At 39.8% G+C, this 24,603-nt stretch overlaps 1 protein-coding gene across 2 annotated transcripts; it reads right to left on the bottom strand.

The window, feature by feature from the left end:
• Positions 1-741: 741 nt before the first annotated feature.
• med14 (mediator complex subunit 14) lies at positions 742-22,638 on the bottom strand. Of its 2 annotated transcripts, XM_084724845.1 has the most exons (29): positions 22,190-22,638; positions 20,751-20,777; positions 20,070-20,175; positions 19,765-19,938; positions 19,492-19,621; positions 19,253-19,381; positions 18,992-19,099; positions 16,573-16,705; positions 16,272-16,422; positions 16,069-16,180; positions 13,941-14,066; positions 13,639-13,717; positions 13,124-13,283; positions 12,764-12,958; positions 11,465-11,599; positions 11,259-11,335; positions 10,989-11,149; positions 10,477-10,623; positions 9,062-9,306; positions 8,408-8,677; positions 6,971-7,220; positions 6,241-6,363; positions 5,844-6,020; positions 4,496-4,734; positions 4,212-4,391; positions 3,587-3,694; positions 2,722-2,847; positions 2,416-2,605; positions 742-1,520 (listed from the first exon to the last, which is right to left on the bottom strand). In XM_084724845.1, exons 1-29 carry the CDS (start codon positions 22,363-22,365, stop codon positions 1,447-1,449), a joined length of 4,308 nt encoding a protein of 1,435 aa, XP_084580971.1. In that variant the 5' UTR covers positions 22,366-22,638; the 3' UTR covers positions 742-1,446. The 2 variants fall into 2 exon arrangements, with proteins under 2 accessions (XP_084580971.1, XP_084580972.1); XM_084724846.1 differs by lacking the exon at positions 6,241-6,363 and having other exon boundaries at positions 22,190-22,637.
• Positions 22,639-24,603: the final 1,965 nt, after the last annotated feature.

The raw sequence follows: 24,603 nt of genomic DNA, 5'->3' as shown, positions 1-24,603 counted from the left end.
AGTGTGTTTGGGGGGATTCTGGAGGTAAGAACTGGATGAAGCAGTGATTAACAGGGGAAAAAGGAAAATTATGTGTTAGGTTTACATACATTTGCTGGTAATAAATTTGCAGTTGAACTGGTCTGAAATACTGAAAGAGATGAAATTGTATTCAATAAAATGGAGGGGTCAGTTTAGGTTCAGCTGAGTGACATTCAAGTATTAGCTGAAGTGGAAAATGCTGAAAAGAGTGGAACAGTAAAATAGGAATGCAGCTGAAATATCACGGTATAAAAACAAATATATATATATATAACACTTTTGAAGTGGCTATTCTGCATGATGAGTATTTACTCTTCATACTTCATACACACAAATATAACTATTTATGTACTTCTGTTTTGGTTAAATGTTTGAAGCAGGACATTTACTTTAATATTAATTATTATTTACAGCCTTTTGTTATTTTTATTTGACGGATCAGTGTGTACCTAAATTTGAGCTTGTAGACTGCAAATGCCTCATCTCACCCTCCCCTTCCAAGCATGTTAAAAAACCTATTGGTGACTGAAACTCACACAAAGTGCAAATGGCTGTATCTACAGGCAGTGTTTGGTTTGTACGAAAACATGATTAATTTTCAGGTGATTATACATGAATGAAAACATAATTAAACATTATATTCACTTTCTGTAAATAAATTCCTGTAAATCTTACACAATGGACCTTAAAGTTAATAATCTGAGTATTTCTCACTGCCAGTGGAAGATCCTCAAAGCACAAACCAACTCTGGGCTTGATTTATTAAATAGCAAAGTCAGACAGGACGTTTCAAATCCTTCAATCAGGACTCAAAATATGTCTTAATAAAAATACAACTGGCTTATAAAGTTTGTCACAGTTTTACAGTATCCAAAGTGAAAGTTTGAAAAGAAATGCAGAGGAAGTAAAGGCAAGAAGACATTTAAATAGTGTGCTAAGGAATAGATCTCATTCTATAATAATAGTCTGGCATTATATAAAAAAAGAAAGAAAAACTGAAGACAATTATCTAGCAAAATCTAACTCACCTGATTCTTTTCAACACTCAAATATACAACAATGTACATATTTTCGTAAACAACCTTAATTTCAATAGATAATCTTGTTTACAAGTGCACATGGAGGAAAAATAACATTTATATCCTTTTGCATCAACTTTTGCCCCCCACATCCAAGATCTACCTTAATGGCAAATCTTATTTGTAAGCTTTTATCAACAATAAAGACTGTAGTCCACAACTGTACATTTTACTCCCTTTACAACAGCAATTACACATCAGGTCAAGAGTCCAATGGCTGAAGCAGAGAGGACACATGCTGGATTTTGACATCTTGGGAACACAACTGTCCTAATCTCAGAGATGGACCCATCCTCAGTCTCAAAAGGATTCCAGTTGTGTTCCAGTAGTGGCTCTGAAACTGTTTTTACTGACGGGTGCCGGGTGGTAGAGTGAGGTTAGCCATCAGCTCATGAACAGAAGCAAATATCGTACACTCACCTGAAAGAAATATAAAAATAATATTCAGTGTTAGCAAGGGCATTTTGCATCATGAACAGATAATGAAAATTAATATTCAGTCAAGACTTGTTTCAGTACAGCACAGTTTCAGTACAGTGTTCATTCTGCAGATGGAAATTTTGACAATATTTGCTGATGCCCTTTTATTTCATGACTTAAATGAAAAAAATACTGACAACAAAAGTTGTGAAAAAAAATCTGCTCATTATGCCTTTCATAGGTAAAGATGGAATGAAATAGCGGACTCTGTTTGGGTGGATAATTTAAGATGATAGTAAGTGAGACAGACGCTGAGTAATTCAGCAAACATTAAACATGATGCCATATTAATTCTAGCTCGATGTGGAATGAGAAACATGATGCTTTCCAGACAATGCTCTTCTGCCTTAACACAGCAGTTTACACATTTTTATACCTGCTGATTTATTAAACTGGAGTTCTACTGAGTGAAATATTATACTGAATTTATCAGAAGACCTCAGTAACAAAAGACAGACAAAAACAAAACAGATAAAAAGTCAGTTTTGACAGGAATTAACCATTACCAGTGTCTGAACACCAATAATGATGTATGCACCTCTTTTTGTATCATATGAAAGAATGTATCAGTAACAATTTTCAGCTTAGATGACTAGCTCACATACCTCAAGCCTTATTTACTTCTCACTGGAATTTTACAGCCAGGAGAAACATTGTTCAGCAAAATCTATTACAGTTAATGAAACTATCTGAGAAAATTCTGACTAAAACATTTGTTTGGTAAAACCAAACAAAAACTAAAAACTAAATTCACAATTCTTATCAAAATGCAATATGCCAATTTTCAACTTCACTTTGGTAAATTATTCAGTGTTCATCAGTGTGTGAGTCTCACCTTGTCTAGCAGGGTGCAGCTCATTGAACCGCTTCAGGATATTAGAGACCATGAGTGCTGCAGCCCCAGAGGAGCTGTGCTGTCTGGGGATGTCGGCCTGCTGAGTGAGTCCTGTGGCCATGTCGTACACAATGGGCACAATAATGCTCACTGGCTCCTGGGGCACTGGGATACGCTGGGTCAGCTGCAGCTGTGAGGCAGAATAGATCAACACACATGCTCAGGTTGGTCTATATGTTTCAAATGATGCTACACAGATTTTAACTGGCTGTGGAGAGATAATCATGAGGCCGTGCTGCGACTTACAAAGAAGAGCATCTTGGACTTGAGCACCACAGCGATAGTTCCAGGAGGGGCGATGGGGGGAGCACTGGGAGGGATGGTGAGACAGAACTGGACATTCCACTTCAGCTGTGCAGCCTGGTCAGGGAACTGCAGAGAAACAGGTTTTTATTATATAGTATTTTAGAAACACAGAGGCACTTGCAATCATTTATATAAAACAAAGAAATGACCTAAATTAAACAAATATGAAAGATTCTGGTAGGACAAGGAGAGGACTATGTTTACATTAATAATGCTTTGTTCACAAACTCACAGTTGATGGACAATGTTTCTCAGATGTTAAACTTTTTATGTGTACATGTTTACCACATTATCATCACCATCATTTCCTGGGTAAACACGAGTTCCTGTATGTATATATATATATTTGTAAATAATTTTAGGCCTACATATTATTTTATTTTAGATTTTATCCTGTTCCATTCTGATTTCAATTACCTGTATGTATACTGTATTTTGTGTGTAGCATGAAGGAACCACAATTCTAATTTCATTGTACAACTCTATGTTGTATAATTATAATAAATTACTGCGAGTCCTAAAGATATGTGATATGATATGTGTATTTGTTCTATTCATGTTGCTATGTTTCCACTGTTATTTGACAGCTTGTACAAGAAAAGAAGCGCAGAGGGTCTTATTCAGTTTGCATATTTAAATCTTGAATTCAAATTTGCAAGTAGACACAACTGTGTAGGGTTCTCAGTCATTTTCTGTTCTTTTCTACATTTTGTGGAAATACATATATTGAACATATTTCACAGATGAGGCTCATACACAAACATGATTTAATACATGTATGTAACAAAAAGAAACAACTACCCACCAGTTCAAGTTTCATGATGCGCACACAGTCCCTCAGGATGTTAGTGGGCGCCCCCAGCAGCTTTGTGAAGGCATTGAGAGTGTTGTATTTGAAAGGAGGACCAGCAACCTAGAAAGAGGACAACAGCAGATAAATCAACAGAATAATAACATCAGTAGGGCTGGGTATCGTTTAAAAAACTATAATTTAAGTACTCTTTAAGTAACATGGTTACCAATAAAGTATTAAACTCATTACCCATCATCTGAGTCAAAGCATTGCTGAAATAAACCTTCCACATTTTATGCACTTATTTTTATTAGTTGCCACAGGTATGTAGTACAGCCACACTTTCGAAAGTTTTGGTGGCATCATGGCACACTGAACTCTAGTCTAGTACACCACACTGTTGCCATGCTGTGATAGAGGATCAACAATTTGTCACATTAAATCTAAGAAGTGCACTGACTTGCAGACTTGCTGTGAGCAAAACAATAAAAATCAAATACAGGTATCATCTGACTGGAGAAGTTTCAATACAACCTGGTATTAGGTTATTTTGGTTGATGCCTTCAATTTGCTTAAATTTATGTGTTTGTTGAAAAACGTATGAATTAGTCTTTAAGTGGATGCTATTTATACGTACCCGTGTCTCAAAGAACTTCTCCAGCACCTGAAGCTCCTCCTGGGACCAGGGACCTGTGTTTTCTGGAGTGACTTTGAGCTGCAGCGTCTGGTAGTTCTTTGGGTTGAGAGCCACACGGCACTTGAGCACATCGGTCTTGAACATGATCACCCCGGGCTCATTAGAGTTCACAATAGATAACTGCAGGAGAGTTGGCAAGATAGGGTACATTAGGAGCACATAAAAAAAAAAAAAAACACCACAGAATCATCACTCCTCATCAAGACATTCTGTGCAACACTTACGTTGGCCTCCTGCTGAATGATCCTCTGTAGGTGCCGTCTCATAATAACTGAACCCAGAAAGCGCTCCAGCGGCGAGCAGAGGTAGCTTCCTGCCAGGCCTGGCACCAGGCAGGGAGTGGGTGAAGGGAGCAGAAGCACATGCAAGGCATTGTGGGTGAGGATGGTAGGAATGGAGGCAGCCCAGGGGCGCTGAGGTAGCTTGCGGGGTGGAGGCATACTGGTAGGCATGACTTGTGAACCTAAAACAAAGAAAGAGGGAGAGAAAATTCTGATTGATTATTTAGAAACAGTGTCACCCAGTTTGTATTATATAGTCTGTCCACCACAGAGTTCCCAATTTCTATACTGAAAGTTATTTAGATCCTTTTATTATTGTTGTGGTTTTGTTAAATAGTTTATACATGGATTTTAAATAGTAGGTAAATACCATCCTGCCTCATTTAGCTTGCAGACATTCTGGTGTCATAATGAATTCAACTTCATAATGATTGTTCCACTATATACAGTTCACCTTTTGCCCAAATATTGGTTAAGTTGGGCACTTAATTAAACAGCAAGGTTTGATACACATTATTTATAAAGTAAATCCACAGAAGCTGTAGCGTTTGCATGTGAGCTAACAGACAGCACCCCCATACATTCCAGGCAGACGCTAGTGGCCAACAGGGGACAAAGTTTGTGAATACAAATAGCAAAAACAGACTGTAACAGGATAACAGAGGCCTACAAATGTAACTCTTGTTGATATCGCTAAAAATTAAGGGTGTGTTCCAATGCCTATACTACTACACTAATTAGTATGCCAGAAAATGTTCAATACACCACATGTCAAATGCAATATGCTAAAAATACTACAATGTCCTACTGCATCTGGTCACATTTTGGTTACACTGGTGTGTGTGTGTGTGTGTGTGTGTATATATATATATATATATGTGTGTGTGTGTATAGACACACACACACACACACATTGCCATGTTATGACAAAGTCATATGTCACAAGTCATATGTCACAATTGTTTACAGACTACATACTGTACTTTGTACTTTGTTGAAAGAATATGCAATTTAGAAGGCAGGGCTATTGTACATGGAGTGAATTTTAGACCATGCTTACAGAATTTAATAAATAAATAAGTATTTAAGACCCTTCCATATGGAATTTAAGACAATTTATTCCTTTTTAATTAGTAAATGTGAATTTAAGACAATTTAAGACCTTTTAAAAACCTGTAGCCACCCTGGTTTCACTTAGTATATATCTTGGTCACAATAAAAAAACAAAAAAACAAAAACAAATCTAATGATTTCAGTATTGGTGAGGAAACACCAAGACAGCTGTACTTACTGGTCCCAGCACGTGGAGAATGTGGGTCAGGGATAGGTGAGTGTAAGGATGGGTTTCCAGGTGACATGCCATGGATCCTTGCCCCAGGAGAAGGCCCTGAGACCTGGGGTGAGCCTGGCCACTGGCCCCTATGGCTGGGAGACAACATGGCATATGGAGAGCTGGGGTCCAGAGCACCTAGGGTGAAGGAGAGACGGCTATTAGCAACAACACAACGCTTAATATACAACATCAAACAGTCAGATGAATACACCACTGTGTGCCCACTAACCACAGGCCATTTGTTATATGCTCACTAGTGTCTGCAGCCCTTAAGTGCCTAGTGAAGATGTTCAGTTCAGCCCATTCCAGCCCTCACCCAGCAGACCAGAATTATAAAACAAGGCCTGCTGCTTACCGTGGGGACTGGCAAAGCTGGTCTGGCCCATAGCTATGCCCAGAGAAGATGGAGACGGGGTGGGCCCGAAAGGAGAAGGTGCCCTCAGAGCTCCACTAGGGGAGCCAGAGGCATGGATGTTCCCTGTGCGCGCGCACACACACACACACAAACACACGCATGCGCGCACACACGCACACACACACACACACACACACACACACACACACACACACACACACACACACGGCAAATGGCTCATCAGACTCTGAGGTTGACAAGTTCTCTTTACACACACACACACTCTCTCTCACACACACACACACACACACACACTCATGTACACACGTGCTGAAGCAGGGCGGAAGGGCTGCAGCCTGTGGCTGGCGGGCTGAGATGGAGAGGAATGGAAGGAGCAGGACTAAATGCATGCTTTGTTCCCTCTCGGCTGTGAGGTGTGTGCATGTTGCATGAGAAGTACAACTGATCTCATGGTTTAACAAAATTAAAATGGGCACACAAGGTTGCTCTTTCTCGTTCTCTGTGACATTCACACAATCTGTGCTTGCGCAAAATATATAAGGCAGCAGGAGGTTGATGACAGCAATGACACATTAAAAAAAACAATGGTCTGTCTGTTGGTTGTAATCCTGTATGGCAGCCTGACAAGCTCAGATGATAAAAACAAAATACAGGATATCATTCACTCACACATACTTGGACAAACACCAAGTTCCAAGCCTTCTATTACCTGGTGACTGCGTGGGCATCATGGATGGTGAGGGAGTTACATTAGCGTGGTAATTTGGCGGGGGTGAAGTGAGAGGAGGATAGACACCTCCCGCGCCCCCTCTCATCGTCTGTGGCTGCTGTTGAGCTTGCAACTGGTTCATCAGACTGTCCATCACATCTACACCCACCGGTGAGGGTGGGTTATCATCTTCATTGACAGAGCGTCTGCGAGCATCCTGATTACTGTCTACAAACATATTCAGGAATGTCTAGACAGAGGAAAGATGAGAAGAACAGAATTTAGAGGTTATTTGTAAAAAGATGGACCATAAACATGTAACTTGTTGATCGTGAAACTGTATTATTTTCATTACCCCTCATCTAGACCACAAGCGTCACATCAGCATCATGCTCACATGATGATGACGCTACAATGAAGCATCTGTCTATATGGGACCTGTCTTACCTATGCATTTTAAGGTGCCCACTTGCAAATGAGCAGCCAAACTATCTGTGGACTGTGCGGTTTTCCTTTGATATGTGTGAATATTCCTGATTTATTTTTCCATCAACATAATGCATGATTGTGGCATGGGGACGGCAGTCTGTGTGCACACAGGGCATGGATGAACAAAAGAGAGAAATTTTAAGAAGAGAGTGCTGGCCAGTGGCTACACTCAGAGCAGACAGGTGTTGGCAATCAGAGCAGAGGGTTTACAGTTCAGCAATGAAGTTGTCTAGTGGCAGTAAATTTACAGTTTGCCAACAAATAAACACTGCAAAAGTTCAAGAAGTTCACGTCTTGCTTCTAACCCTTCAGGTAAAGCGAAGGGAGAGTCTGTGGGATTACAAACTGGAGCAGAGTGAACTGCTCTCTGGCTCTGGAGCACACTCTGCTCCACCTCTACGTAGAATATATATTCAGAGCCTTTTTACTAGACATCAAACTCGTATTTAGTACACATTGTGAAAAAATAGACTTAACGTCTAAGTAAACTCCATAGGTCTCATTTACATGCACAGGGCTAGTGTAGACAGCTGCATAGATTAAGCCAAGAGCGTTTCTACAAGTGAAAAACGTGTCTGACTCATTTGCAGTTGAGATAGGTAGTTACATTTACTTTTGTGTGTGCACTGAAAAGGAAATGGGTATGTGGCCGACCCGCAGATTAACCACAGTGCCTGCAGTTTTAAATGTAGTCTATGTATCACTACTTTACAGACATGACAGTGGTATCTCATCTAACCCATTCAAAGCAAATAAGCGCATTTCTAAAATTTGTGGAACTATTCGTTTATCTATTAAGTTTTGGATTTTGGATCAGTACACTTACACTCTCTAATGCATGTGTATAAGAACTATAGGAGGATTTTTTTTTTCATCAGTTAAAGAGATTCCCTTTCCCACATCAGTCTATTAGCTGACGAAACCACTCTGCCTTCAAATCAGGTATACCTTGAGTCCTGGAGCAGGGTAGAAGCCCTCCACAATCTTAGTGTTGTCAAAAAGACTGTAGGCTCCATCTCTGATGGCTACCACACCACGGCTGCGGCAGTAGATGTCGATGCAGTACATGTTTCGGAACGCCAGGCGGATGTGTGTGGCTGACTGGGGTAAGATGGAGAAGCACTGGTAGGCAGTGTTGGTGCGCTGGGTGAGGCCCAGCATGGGCACTGTTGGTAGCTTGTTGATTGCATTCAGAGGAGCCTGTGTGTCTGAGAGCACCTGAGGAAGACGATAAAAAGAAATGTTATCCAGGAAATTAGACAGAACACTAAAGTGAAACTAGATTGTATGTGATTAGAGAAATAGAGGTCACAGCACAGAGGACGAAGTAATGCTGGCAAGAGATTTTGTTGCATGAACAAAACAGAGAATATCAGAAAGTTGAAGGGAAGGCAAGTTGCATATTTTGAGATGTCAGCCAATATACTTACCTATTTTTTTTTATTTATTCATAGCAAAATACCAAGCCCCATTTATCACATAGTTCCAACACATGAAGATTAAGGGAACACATTTTAGGAACCTTAAAAGTCAATTGAAATTATGACTTAATCAGATCTAACAAGCACATATGCACATTTTCATAACTGTGCCACCGTGTACCTGCAGCAGCTGCATCACATTAGGACTCTTGTTGAACATCTCCTGTAGCTGATGGAGGATGATATTGTGGCAGTTGGAGCAGCCAGAGTTGGGCCCCACAGTTCCCAGGGCAAGGTGGAAACGCTGGCTGCCAGAGTTCCACTGGATGGTGACGGAGCTGCCCTTGGTGGTACCATAGCACAGCACCAGCTTACGGTAGTTATACAGCCGTACCTCTGAGAACAGGCTCAGGTAAGATGGCATCTCTGAGGGGAAGCAGTCACAATATGAAGCTGTATTACATTGCTGCGTTTCTTTTGCCAAGCACTAATTCAACACTGAGTGACTGACAAAGAAAAGCCTTAAAGGGGTAGTCCAGGTTCTATAAAGTGGGGTTGTATGAGGTATCTAGAGTCAGTGTATTAAGTACAAGAGACAGTAATCTGTACACATCTAGTTTAGAGAAGCAGCAGGAGTACTTGTGAAGGAAGCTAAGCAATGTACTGCTGTGGACAGGGTCAGCAGCTAAACCTACTTCAGCCACATAAAAAAAAATGAGCCATCTGTTGAAGTATACACTATATTTAGCATGTATTCACCGCTTTATCTTGCCACTGGACAACTCTCTTTAACATGAAACCACTGTTATCGCAGCCAAATATTGTCTCTCCAAAACAACCAGGCTCAATTGGCAAAATGAGTAATTCTACCTAGCAGAACACCACAGTTGCTGGTTTACCATTGCCTCACTTTGTTAGTTTGTGTTATTCTGTGACTTTGGTGTTTTAAAAGGTTAGTTGGGGCCCACCAAAGTCACACAATAAAACAAACTAACTAACAGATTAAGGCAGCAGTAGCCCAGCAACTACCATGTTCTGCAAGGTAAAAATCATCATTTTCTGATTTGGAGAGAGTGGTATTTCACTTAAATAACAGCAATTTCCTGTTGGGAAAGGCTGTCTGAGAGCAAGGTAAAGCAGTGAAAATATTACTTAATATTGCTTACAATTTAACTGATACTGAATATTTTCAATGGGCCTTTTTTAAGTGGCTAAAATACATTTTGCATTTTGCTAAACTGCTTAGCTTCTGTGCTGGTACTCCTCTCTCCTCCAAACTGGTGGTCAGTTGACCTGAATCTTCTGTAGGTAATACACCAACTATGAACAAATACCTCATACAAGCCCACTTCAAAAATAACCTAACTATCCCTTTAAGTAACTATAACTTCAACTATGTGCATATTTCTGTGTGCATGTGGCTCTAACTTAGTAAGGTCAGTGTCAGTACTCCGGGTTAAACATTTTTAAAACAGAAGTGAATCCAGGCCACAATACACATATCACCTTCACTGCAAATCCGTATGCCTGTAAGATCACCAGTCATTTCTTTACATTCAAGTGCAATCTTTGCTTTACAGATGACCATGCACATACCTGGCAGTGCACGAGAGAAGTTGAGGACACACTGGTAGAGCTGACTGATGGCGCTCCAATCATTAAGGAACATCTCGACCACTTTCCGCCCGCCCACCGGCTCCGACAGAGGGTTTTCATAAGTTAGATATACGTGCCGCGTAGAGGCTAACAGAGGGGGACAGATGGGTTTGTGACACACTGAGTCATGTAGCAGATGCAGACAGTTCTTCATATTCACATTAAGGCCATATTTTAAGCAAAGCACATAATGTTTAATGCAGGAAATGATGACATTTTAGCATACTACGTTTTTATAAATCTTACGGCCGGGTGCTGAATTTGCTACACATTACATCATAGGGTGTATGCTGGTTGCATTACTTTGATGGTTTCACTCTGCTCTTAGGTTATGACCTTAGTTTGATTTAAGGGTTTTTGGATGAATGAGATTTTTAATTTCAATTTTTTTTCCAGGATAAATCAAGGTAAAAAAAAAGTTGATGTTGATGTATTCTGTATGTAGTGTGTACCTTGTTCCTTGCTGTGTGTGCTGTTAAGAGGGCAGTTGGCCAGCACCAGTTCAGCCACCCAGGTTCGGTTGTTCCTGCCCTGCAGTCGGAAGGTGCAATCTAGCAGGGAGCGCTCTAAAGCTCTCCTGGTCTCCTCTCCTACACCTTTACAGGGAGGAATCCTGCAGGATAGAACAATTCTTTGAAGATGATACTCTGAAGAAAAATTACATTTGGCTGTCATTGTGTGTGCACACAGTAAATGGATGCATGTGTGTTTGTGTGTCTTACTTCAGTAGACGTATTGCATGACTGCTGCCATCTCCCTCTACTTGGACGCCTTGGTTTGGGATCTCCATGTTGGATAGCTATTCAAAGACAGACACGCACCATTAGCTAGAAAACTCTTGACTGTGTCAGCCATCCTTGACATTTTCAAGACACATCTATGACTGATGATGATGAATGAATTAAACTGCTTGAGCAATTTGACTTACCTCTGTTCTGAGGCCAATGAAAGGCATGTTGGTGTCACACATCGCTACAAGGTGAGCCAGCTCTTTGTTGAAGGCACACATTTCTCCAGACCGCTTAGGCTTCTTTGGTTCTGGGTCCCCCTGGTCCCCAGACATCTACAGAGTAATGGAGACAAAAACAAATCACACACTGAAGGACATTCATTTATTTTAAATTATCCAGCTGGGCTATGTTATGTTTGGTTATGTTGCAGCCTACACCTGAATTCCCCTCAGTGAATTACTAAAGGTTTATCTTATCCTAACCATGTAGCTGCCAGGGCAACACCAGAAGTGGAGCCATTTATAATTCTATTAGGCAAGAACATTAACTCTAAAATGTTATCATTGTATAATGTGTCTTTGTCCCCTGCTCCTTGTAAACAGCTTGCGACGGTGGACAGAGCATTTATTATTCACTTTTCCAAGCCACATCTTCTTTGCCAGTCCAAATCTCTCAGTCAGCACTACATTCATTAAAACTCAAAAAAGGGGACAAGAATTAGAATGTGGATTAAAGAAATGATGTCAAAAAAGTCAACATTAAAGATAATGGAGACCTTTTATGTACTTCTTAAAGCATGATGTTAAAGGAGAAATCAGTAATATATTTTCTGTAATAAATCAGAAAATGACCATATGTCACCAGATATTAAGGAAACATGTTAAGCTGAAATATTCGCTTCTCTGACAGCATTACAGCTGTGGTGTCCTTTGAAATTTCTATTCTGGCCCGTAATTTGTGTTATTGTTTGCCTAGTTCACATTAATTAGACTTAAAATTAATGCAGAATGTCTGCCAACTGAGTAGGTGTTTATTTAGGTCTAGATGTTTATAATTGTTAAATTAAGCTATATATTCACGGAGTCAGGCAGGCAGAAAGCAGGCTGTCAATGACCATTACAAACGGTTGATGAACTTACAGTGTAGAACTCATCGTTACTTGCTATTGTCAAATTACATTACGTCAAAGTTCATCTAGCCCTTGTGTTCCTGTAGCCTGCCTGACCTTCCTCGAGTCTGGGGAGGAAGGGGCAGGGAAAACAACTTGCTTCAACCACAGATTGTATATTAAAAAGGATTTCAACCAATGTAATATACTGTCTATGGCTCCAACTCGCTATTTGTACTGCTGCACTCATTTTTGGACACAACATTGTTACACATTGTTCCTCTTAGTTTGGTAAAAAGCTCTGAGGAGTTGGGTAGCATGAAGATCTTGCAGAGTCAAATAAAAAAATATCCTTAATTTATAGTATAACTAATCTAACACTGACTACCTTTCTCTTTGTCCCAGGTCGGGCCCCTCTCCCTGTTGTGGTATCCTGAACAAGGTGTTCTAGGTTGGGTTTGAAATGCTGCAAAAGCTGTGCACACATGGGTCCATCCTCTCCTTCCAACTGAGACACAGACAGGAAAGAGTACTTGTACTGCAATGCTGTGGGACTGCTAGGCACTTCAAGCATTTCCACCACCTACAGAAAATAGATGAGTAGAAGGAAATGTAAAGATACAACATGGACAGTTGGAGGAGGACATAAAAATGAAAGCAGATTATAACTTTTTAACTTTTATCATGGAATTTTTCTGGATGTTATTTTGGTTTCACCCTTTTTAGTAATGTTGGTTAAGGAACTCACAATGTAGTACTGCGGAAGACGTGTGAGCTTAATGAAGAGTTTGTGTTTGGACAAGTTGCCGATTGGGTGAGAAGCCGAGTTGGACAGGTGAAGGACATCAGTACACACAGTGGGAAGGTGTTTCACAGACTGTCGACAGCGCTGCTCCCCCAACCAGAACCTTGGCAAAGAGAGAGAGAGAAAGAGTCTGGGTTACAAAAAGGTCCATGGCTCATCACTCATACTCTTTCTCACAGCATTCACACTGTTCACTAGTGCAAGACTGAGTGCCCTGGCAAAACTTCTCAACACCCATCTTGCCACTTGCTTAGCCAAGTGTTGCTACTGACAGCTACTGTACTAACTGCAATTAGTCAATTTTGACAAGCTAGACACAGGCGTCAGACTCTGGCTCCTACTGTTGACTCTAAACTGCCTCTGCTATTTTTGGCTGTGCCAAAAAGTAATTTATACCATGAACTGTGAATATACATCTCATGTTTATATAAATTTGAAAATTGAGGATGTGGACTTACTTCAGCTGTTGAAGCCAAGATATAATGCGCTTCATATCATCGTTAATGGTCTTTTCAATGTCATCCAGCATGGACTGATCTAGGGAGAAAACAAACTCGGGTTTTATCTTCACAGAGCTGAGCACAAAAAAACAGTAAAGGTAGAAACACAGAGAAACTAATTATGCATTTGAATCATCATACCAATATTACCAGCCAAATTGTTAATTAAAAACCAAACTCTCAAATGAACACAACCTGAAAGAAAAACTTTTCAAGGACCAACCCAATGTTGATCAAACAATAGTTATTAGTTAACTTACCTAATCCATACAACATGGGTTGGAACATGCCGGAGTGCAGGTCTACAAAAATGTGTAAGCACTCGGAGCGACCACAGGGCTCCAGTATTGGAATAACAAGTGTGGGTAAAGCCGTCTCGATGAATGCTGAAGTGAAACACAAACATGAGCTTAAGTATCTCCTTTCAATCAATGCTGCAATACACAAACACACAAGTGTGAATTAGGGATGTCACAAGAACCAATACTTTGGTAGCAAGTTGATGCCAAAATTCTAAAAATGTAATGGTACTTGTTTTTCTACAGTGATGTAGGTACTGGGGTAGAATTCTTCCGGAAATGACAGGGACAGCACATACGCCTACAAGTGTTCTAGTCTGCCATTAAATGCCAAAGGAAGAAGAACGCCTACTACATGCTGAAGATGGCGACAAATGCAGCTGCAGCGACAGGTCCCCCACAACTTGTTGAAAAGAAAAACAAAACAAAAATCCTTATCCTGGGACCTGTTTCAGAAAACAGGCTTAAATTCTGAGCTGATAAAGCCTGAGATAGAAAGTTTTCGGTTCCAGAACAGCTGATCAGAGTTAGTTCAATCAACTCTGAGTATGTGAACTCCAAACTAAGTGTGTGCAAGAAAGCTATCATCAATAGAGCTCTGATTCTGTGACTCACTATGGCAACAGATAAACAAAATGCAGCACCTCCTTTTTAATTAAGGTAGAATATGAATGTATGACGATGCGGTGTAGTCCACTCATTCATCATTTACCCAACATGAAATTCTTTACTGTGCTGGAATTCAACCGTATGTTATATTTGATTTATGGAACAAACATGTAAGTGACATAGTTTATCTATACTTACTTGTAAAGTCAGAGTCTGACACAGTAATAATGATTTCACCATGATCTAGGTTACATCTGACTGTAAATCTATTTTATTCTAAAATTGTGCTCAACAGCATTCTATATTTCAACGTGTGTAAATATTTCAACATGAAATTCTTTAAAATCACATTTAGACAAATGCACAGTATCACTTTTAAACTACATTTAGTCCAGTTTTAGAGTCGTAAAGTTGTTTCAGCTGTACTGAAATTATCCTCACTCACAAATATACACATCAACTCCAATAGTATGTGATAACTATGATAGGAATGCTCCATCAGTGTGATCAATCACAAGAAATCATCGATGAGTGTGTTATACAAATTAAACAATGATTACTTCAGTTATGCACAGTAACAGTTTCCGTGCAGAGGGATTCGTTGACAGCCTGACAGCTGCCTCATGTCCACAGTGTTATAAGGAAGGATGATGTGTACATGTGATTAAGCTGAGGATGAATCCACAATGTCACAGATCACTGTCTCTGTTCTTATATTGATGACAGGTCAATTATACAAGCACTTACGTTTAAGTACTTGGGTAACAAACTAATATCTAACCATGATTTCATGTTTTAAAAAACTTAAACTCCTGCAAATTAATGTTCTGAAACAGACTAGTATCAGCACATTCAAAACTACTGCTTGCACTCTAAATTCAATTTCTATTCAAAGTTCAGCAGCAGAAATCACTTTTGTACTCCATTACTTTTCAGACATGGGCAACATGCACTCCTGACAGTGACTTGCATCAGGCTTGGTAAATATTCCCTCCTGTCATTAATGCTGGAGGCTCAGAAGAGTTTTTTATGTCTGGTGGCAAAGCAGTATAACACTGGCTGAATTTTATTATTATTTTTGTTTTTTAACGGTGGTACTGAATCGGGTATCGAGAATTATGGAATTTCACTCATATCGGTACTGACTGCTAAATTTCTGGTATTGTAACATCCCTCTAATAATACCATGGTTACAGTACTTTAGCTGACAGAGGGCTAATGGGAGATGCCTGAGAGAATGCATCTCTATGAGTTAATGATCATTTTCACCATGCAATTCATCATAATTAAGACCATTTACATTTTTTGGCATTAAAATGATGCCTCCTGCATCCTAAACATGCTTCTTTTTTTAACTTTCGTCACTGATTGGCAAATGGCTGCATCTGCTGTAGGAGACAACACTGGTTTCTGTGCATTTGTTCAATATATATACCTAAGAATGTGTTTAACTGTTAATGGCGAAAGAGCAAATACTTACAGTTGTCACTGGGATTGCTGGCCTTCAGAATGGCCTTCAGCTCCTGTAGCTTCTGATGGGAGCGGGCATGCACGCTGTCAATCAAAAGTTTCTCCACTGACAGATGGTCGATCTAAAGAAAGAGTGAGAAAAATCAAACATTATTAAATTGTAATATTATGTAAGCCATACTTCCCCATACATAAAACACATGTCCTCCTTACCTTCATAGCTCTCTCCATTAATTTGGAGTCACAAGCAGGGAGAGGAGGCTCATGAGAGATTTGCAATGGCTTTGATCCATCGGATTCATCAATCTTGATAGTGACTTTATGTACTGACGCTGTACCTGTTTTCCTACCCAAAACCTGTTGGCTGTAGAACAAAAAGAACAAACAGAACGACAGAGAATAGAAATGAAAACTGTTTGTCCCTGTGAGCTTTCTCTCATAATTAAATTTTTATCACTTTTTGAGAACATTTAGGTCTTGTACATGTATGTGAGGGCAGTTCATAAAGCCTTACTTCCAGACAGACAGGGTGAGGTATTTTGCGGGTACGTATCGCTCCTCCTGCACCAGGTCTCCCCATCGCTCTCTAATCAACATCAGAGTCTGCGAGTGGAGCACCTCTAGCTGCAGTGACAGACAGAAGGAGTCTGGAAACAGTGTGGTTAAAGAAGACACAGTGTGGGAAAATACCAAGCCCAGGTGAGTAGAGATAAAGTACTATACACAACTTTTCATTAACATTCAAAACACACTCGCACACATATCCTCAAGACACATACACTTTGTTGGTAAAAGGGGTATTTGTGTCCAACACAGACTGCTCTTTGACACGGTAAGCTGCACTGCTAGCGTTGGTGGGGGAAAGGCAGAGCAGAGATGTACTGATTAGCATTGTGATAAGCACAGTCGTGCTCAGCTTGCATGCTTGATTAGGTTCTTTGATATTAGCATGAATGCTAATAAGCTGTTGTTTCTCTCTATGTTTTACCACAGACTGATGAGCGATAGGGACTCTGAATGTCTGATCAGAACAAATCCTCTCCTTCCTACAGGTATGGGTGAGGGTTTAATCCCAGGAAACGGAATGGCTGGGTATACCCATACAAACCATTTCTCATTTCCTGAGAAATATAATAACAGGAAAAACATTTAGAACATATGGGAATATAATCAGAAAATATGTGGACCTTGTTAACTTTTCAAAACATAATCAACAGGTGTATGCCTGCGCCAGTGGAATACACTGAAACTTTTAATTAACTAATTAATAACCACGAAGCTGCATGAATTCAAACACATAACACACAACCTGTGGGCTCTACCATCTAAATCTGGTTAGAACAAACTGATTTCTGCCACTAGCTTTGCGTGGAAGTACTTCAAAAGACTGAACAATGTAGAGGGAACGAGTTCAAGTTCAAAATTTGGAATCTCAGACAAAAATTCCAAGTAAGAGCCCAAAGTATGATTGAACACTGGATTTATACTTCACCCATTACACTTCAATGGGCAAAATTCAGAATATGATGAATTTGGGGCGCCCCTATAGCTCAGTTGGTAGGGCGACTATGTATTGAGGCTATCAGTCCTCTGCAGCGGCTGCTGGTTCGATTCCTGCCTGCGGCCCGTTTGCTGCATGTCATCCCCTCTCTCCTCTCTCTACCCCCTTTCCTGTTCTTCAGCTGTCCTATAACAATAAAGGCAAAAAGCCCAAAAAATAATCTTTAAAAAAAAAAAAAGAATATGATGAATTTACACTCAAAGGGCCAAACGATTCTCTCACAGAGCAGAACTGAGAAAAGACATCTATAATAAAGAGTCCATCTGAACTTTATATACTAACACTATGACATGCAGAGACAGCAGTCTGCTGTGCATGTCATAGTGTTAGTATATAAAGTATAAAGTAAATATAAAGTCTGCTGTGCGAATCACATGTGCATGTATCAGCTTTCTCAAATAACTTTGAAAACACCAAATGACTTGCTGTAACCAATTTCATTTGTTTATACAATGAAGAATTGTAAATGATCACTTCCATGAGGCTGATTAGACAGACAGTGATAGATCACAGACAATGAACTTTACATTTTATCCTAACAGCTGTGGGAAAGTTCCAAGCTGTATGCGTAGCTTATACGATGTTCATTGTAATGTTGATTAATATAAATGTCATTCTTTTTCCCTAATAATTATTAATAACATTAAGTCATACACTAAATCAGTCAGGTTGGGAACCCATGTTTCTCTTTTAATGTTTCTTGAAATGTCCAATTCCTTTTCACTGTAGCTGAACAAGTGTATTTTGCACAATAATGTGCTGTTCCCAGTATAGAAAATGTCTCATCTTTGGAAAAAATATTAATTCCTAGTATGGGTGACAATACTATGATGAATGGCACAATTATCACTGCCTGACAATACAAATGTTAGGTGACTTGTTTTGATGCTGACATGATGGTACACTTGGATTATGTAGCTATAATTTTAAAGTTGAGTCATTAAACAAAATGTACCAGTTTCTTAGAACAGGTGCTGGAAACACACATCTTCACATCTCCATAAGGAATTTATTACACCTCACATGACCTGTCTGGGTGACAAGTCATAGTGAGAACAGTGCTGCTCTTTCCCTGTCAGTAACAAAAGGCAGTTGTGTTGTGTTTGAGAACTAATGAAAAAAAAGGAGGGGGTTAAGAAGGATGCAATTCTGCAGCTGTGTTTCTCATTGGAATGCTGTATGCGTCTGCTTGACCAGTCAATACTCTATATGCTCTGACACACACTCCCGCCCTACTGCAGTGGTTCACATCAGACTGGGATTAAAGCCAAGTGGTTTTGTGCAGAGCTTATACAAAATGCCTGTGTGTGTGTGTGTGCGTGTGTGTGTGTGTGTGGGCCCGCGCAGATAGAGAAAGACCAAGAAAGGATACGCAAGCAGTTGTACATGTCCTGTAGGGGTTTTTCATCCGCACACAGACGTGCTTGGACCAACTCATGGATGAAGTTCACCTGCAAACTGTGAACCAAGGCTCGACCATCTGTCAGTGGGGTAGACGGAGTGTGGGAATGAGGTGAAAGACAAACCAGTTGAAAGGGAACGGGAAAAACATTAGCAATTAAGTATATCATCTATCAGATTGTCAATGCTACAACTGTGATGCGCAGCAGAGCTGGATGATTGGATGCCTTACCTCCAGTTTCTTTGTCCTCCACCAAAATCTCTAACTTCAGCAGCCTCCAGGGAATATCAGGGTCATCTCCCATCACCGTCAAAGTGGCCTCAAACTCTCCTTCCACACGGAACTTTACACGCCCATTAGCTACATAAACAGACACGCAAATATATACATAATTATCTCCTCATTACAATACAGCTGAAAGCAAACTGCTTAAGAAAATACATCATAGTGGCTTTACACAAGCTGCTTACCAACTGTGAGGTTTGCTAGTTGGGGTGGTAGGTCTGTGGTGACAAGGCGGTGTCGTAGTATCTGATTAAGCTGATTCAAGGTGGTCTGCTTCTCAGACTTAGTGATGGGGTCTGGAGGAATGATTTTATCCTACACAAATTGACACAGAAAGAATTGTACTGACACACCGAACATACAAAAGAGACCGCTGTTTAAAGCCACAAGTTTGTTTTTCATACAAGACTATAGTTTATCAATCTTAACATGCAGGGAAAAAATTTTAACAGACTTACTCGTATACATGTGGGCAAGCGTGGGTATGACCCTGTGGTGAGAACATCAATGGCAAAGGGGATGGCAAAGCTGGGCAAACGAGCATGTACGAGGGCATCTCTGGCCAGCGATGCCAGCCTATCCGCTGTATCCACAAACAGGATGGTCTGCTGATCTAAGAAGCTGGAAATCATCTGTTACCATGGATATGCCGGAGAGGAAAAGAATAAGTTGATTACTGTCTGATGGACACAAGGCAATTTCTAATGCATCATTAAAATCCAGCTATACAGAGTGGTATAATGGAAGTTAAATGAAAACATACCGCACACTTTTCAACTTTCCCTGCATTGCTTGCCCACTTCACTAGGGCAAGCAGACGCACAAATAGCTGCCTAGTACGACTGGCAAACTGGACAATCTCAATTTTCCTGAAAAAGAAACAGGTGATCATAGTTATACAGAACTTAAAATGACGACTTAGAGGCATAGGTTCCCCAAAATCAAAAATACATATTTTCCACCAACCTGTAGTGCTATTTATCAGTCTAGATTGTTTTGGTGTGAATTGCCAAGTTTTGGGGCAAGTCTAAATAAATAGATAGCACTTGGTTTGTGGTGCTCAAAGTGCCAAAAACCTAAATTTGAAAAATTCCAAAGCATGTTTGTTTCTAGAAATCATGACCCACTTGCTCAAAATAATCCACAGACCTTGTTGTGAACAGTTTAATGCAGAGACTATTTTATTTTTACTGAACTACACCTGCCAACCACCTCACTGTGCAAAAGGAGGTGTGCAGCTAGTCATCTACTTTATATTAGAGAAAAAGCAGACATCTCTACAGCTGATATTTCCCAAACTTGGCAACTCACTCCAAAACAGTCTAAATTGATAAATAGCACTACAGGTCGGATGAAAAATGTGTATTTTTGATTTTGGAATGAACTATCCCTTTAACATAATGAGTGTCTAAAGAAGTTATGCATAAAATTCAAAGAAACATACCTCTCCATGTCCGTTTTTCTTGGAAGTCTAGAAAAAATCAAACAAACATAACATTAAAACATTTGATTGCTGTCATTCACCTTTACTCAAAGTAAAGAGCTCAACATATTATTTCCCAAACTCTGAGCAAGGGTTGAACTTGTCCATCATGATGGCTGACAGTTATCAAATATCAACCTCTGACCATCGCAATATCATGATTTAAAAGCCCTTTGTATTTGAGGTAGTGTATCCCCAGTGAAAGCCATGTATCTCCAGTAGGGCTGCAGCTATCAATTCTTTTAGTAATCGTGTAATCTATCGATTATTCTGGCGATTAATCAAGTAATCGGATAAGAAAAATTGCGCATTCTGCAATTTTTCTTTTCTTTTTTTTTTCTTAAACCACTGTTAAAGAAAGCTCGGCTAGAGTTCACCCAAAAGCAAGTGTGAGACTCCACAGTCAAGCGAAAAAAAAATCAGACTAAACGCTGTGATTGGCGGATACCAAACACTGCACATCACCACAAACTCACCATCCCCACTGTGAAGCATGTTGGCAGGATCATTCTGTGGGGATGCCCTTTAATCTTGGGATTATTTGATTTGCTTGAACCAGTTAATATGGACAGGAGGATAGGAGCAGCCATTTAGAGTGAAAGCCTTATTTTATTATTCTTTGTTTAAAGTGTTTGTGCTTACTGAATTAATGTTTCCCAAATAAAACAAAAAACATGCATTTTGCATCTTATTCATTATTAATGCTTAATCAATTAATCGATTATTAACATTTTCAACTATTGATTCGGGAGAATGCACAAAAATTGCAACCCTACTGTAAATTAAACTACCTAAGAGTACTGAGCTCAATCTTAAGCATCTGCACCAGAAAAACGCAACATACACATCAATGCAGCAGTTGTATTAGTACAAGAACATCATACATAATGGTAAAACACTGTCAGGGACCATTTTACTGCACAATGAGTACTTTTACTTTTTACATTTAGTACAATTTGCTGATAACACTTACATACTTTTTAGTAACACGACTTGAATGCAGGACTTCAAGTTATAGGTAAGTATTTTCACAGTGGGGTACTAGTACTATTACTTAAGTAAAGGATCTGAATACTTTTTCCACCATCAAGCATCTCACATATTCATCGTTCCATACAAACACTTTTCTTGTTTAACAAACCATTAGTTAGCTCTAACTTAACATATGATGATGATGTTCACCGGTACGCCCCCTCACTGAACAAAGCTTATAAATGTAGTCCAATTTAGAGCTTGTTGTTAATATGCTTCTTAATTGGTCCCAACGTGATCAGCCCCTTAAACTTATTTTGGAGTCTGGAAAAGGAGCATCCTCTCAGTATATTACCCGTTAGTTAGCCGATTAGCCCGCCGGTTATCATAGTTAGCTTTGAGGCCTACAATGCTAGAATGATACTTACAGCTCTGCTAGTAGAGTGATTTCATGATAGGTCCTCTGGAGGAGAAACTCAATAAGCAGGCTCAGTCGAACCCCTTGTGTGGCCGGGGCCCCGGGTGGTGGTGGCTGTGGACCCGAGACAACCGGACCTCCGAGTGGGACGAGCTGCCCATCTGACCCGATCTGCACCGGAGCCATTTTACAATGACGATACAGAGCACTTAGCTGCGGCGATGCACACCAGCGCTACAACGGTAAACTAGCGACTTCTGGTAGCCAACTCGTTGTGAAGAGATTTTATTCCCACTTTTACAACATTTCTTCCACGAAATTAGTTGTTCGGCATGCGCTTGGATTCCTTGTTCGGCAGAAAACTCAGCAAATACTCCAAATTTTGTAACTCATTACAGAGAAGACTCAACGCCGCTCGGCCGCCATCTTTGCTGTCGAGAATCCTTTACCGTAGGTGCGGTAGGAAAGAAAACCCAGACAGGAGCCTTCAGGAGCGAGTCATCTCTACGTTACTGTGTTTTACGCTAGGCCACTGGTTCCCACACTGGGGCGATTTATTTGGAACCAAATAAATTGATCACTGTCTTATTTGCAGTGCTAGAATAGCTTGTATTTGCTGACTCCAATGTTTGTGTGTTTAGCTTCTATTCTCATTTTGGTGTTAACGTACTATGTTGCCCTGGTAACAGATGACAGAGATGTTCTTGTTTTTTTCTCATCCAGAGACCCCTTTCACGTACGTTCTTTAAATAATTTGAAGCAGCCTAATTTTTTGCGCTTCTGCTCAGTTACGTGAAAGAGCAACACAAGACAAATGTATTAGAAATATAATAGACATGTATTAAAAATTTTGCACCCTGTCAACACAGAATAACCATAACATACATACACACTCATTAAGAGATTGTGTTTCACTGTTGGTGCAGATATAAAATGAAATCTGGATTTTGATTATTTTTTATTAATATATAATAAAATATGTAACATTAATTATACGTAATAATAAATATTGATGAATGAAAATATCAAATAGTTCTAGTAAAACAAAATGAACAATAACAGGCTTCTGTTACAATCTGGGACTTGAACATGATAAGATTATGAAATTGTTCGTGGAAAGGAAAAAGTTTGTGTAAATATGTAATGGTTGCTGAAAGTCTATTTTAAAAAAATGCCGGACATGAAGCCTTTGTAAAAAAATCAAAATCAAAATCAAAATAAGCACAAATTTACAATAGCTGTAACCAGTGTTCGTATATGCACATGCATCCACATGTGCATACATTCATACGCAACCACTTGAACTCTGTGGCTAAAGTATAAGGAGTGGGCCTTTGTCACACGACACCTGCCTTTCATCGCTGAAAAAGTCTGCTGAATCAAATGGTTCATGAGTTATGACAAGGCGTGGCCAATGTGTAGGGAGCGAGGCAAACTGTCTTCAATGAAAAATGAACTCGTGTTTAGTGACATTGATGATTCCCACAAGTGCCTAAAACCAAAAGAAATTCAGAGATTGCAGTTCAAACAACCCTGTGGTAAATACTGCCTCTGTAAAGTCCCTCCAGTTTCTAATAAAGGGTGTTGATAGGAACCCATTGGGGGACAATTTTGCCTCTGAGGGCAATGGGCAGTGCTTTGGGGCTTCCAGTGTAGTTAGCTGCTATATAACAGATGATGCATATCCAGGTCAAGTGCACTTGTCATTGTTTACAGTCCGATTAGCCAATAATTAGACAACATTGCGGCTAATTTCTTTAAACAATGTCTGCATATGAATGTACAGAAATTTTGAAAACTTAATAAAAAGCTAAACTGTCATCACACAATTGTTGATGGGTTCCAAGATTGCATTTCAGCAAATGCATTTAGCCTCTTTTGCTTTCCAAACATACTATTTACCTACATGCAACCCAAGCCCACTCAAACATGATTTGTCAAAACTACTTGGACTACAAATGGACTTAGATACCATCAATGAGCTCATACCATCAGGGACACCCAGCATATTGACATTCCAACACATGAGTACTCAGTAGTTAGTCACTGTTACAGTCTTACACATGTACTCAGTACTTACGTGTCAGGTCTCACTCATCTTTGAAGTGGGCCTTCATTTTGATCTCAACACTTATCAACACCCAGTCTCAAGTTTCATGACTTCATCTGCACAGTTCTAAAGCTATCACATTGACAAAATCTGTACACAGCAGACATATAAATACCTGGCAAAATATTCAAAACCACTTCCACTGTAGTTCCTGCTACAGTAGGTGTCTTCAGCAAAACAATACTAGCCATGCTATACACTCAGCACTTAATGGTAATGTAAGTAATACATCATCAGAGTCTTAAGACTTTGCTGACCGTATATGAGGTGGATCTTGCTAGCCTGCTAGGAGCAATTTTTACAAGTATAGGACC

Source organism: Lutjanus erythropterus, chromosome 8, assembly GCF_056507025.1.
Source record: "Lutjanus erythropterus isolate fLutEry1 chromosome 8, fLutEry1.hap2, whole genome shotgun sequence".
Classification (NCBI taxonomy): domain Eukaryota; kingdom Metazoa; phylum Chordata; class Actinopteri; order Lutjaniformes; family Lutjanidae; genus Lutjanus; species Lutjanus erythropterus.
Note: the sequence above shows the minus strand (reverse complement) of the source record. Positions and strands in the feature narration are given on the sequence as shown.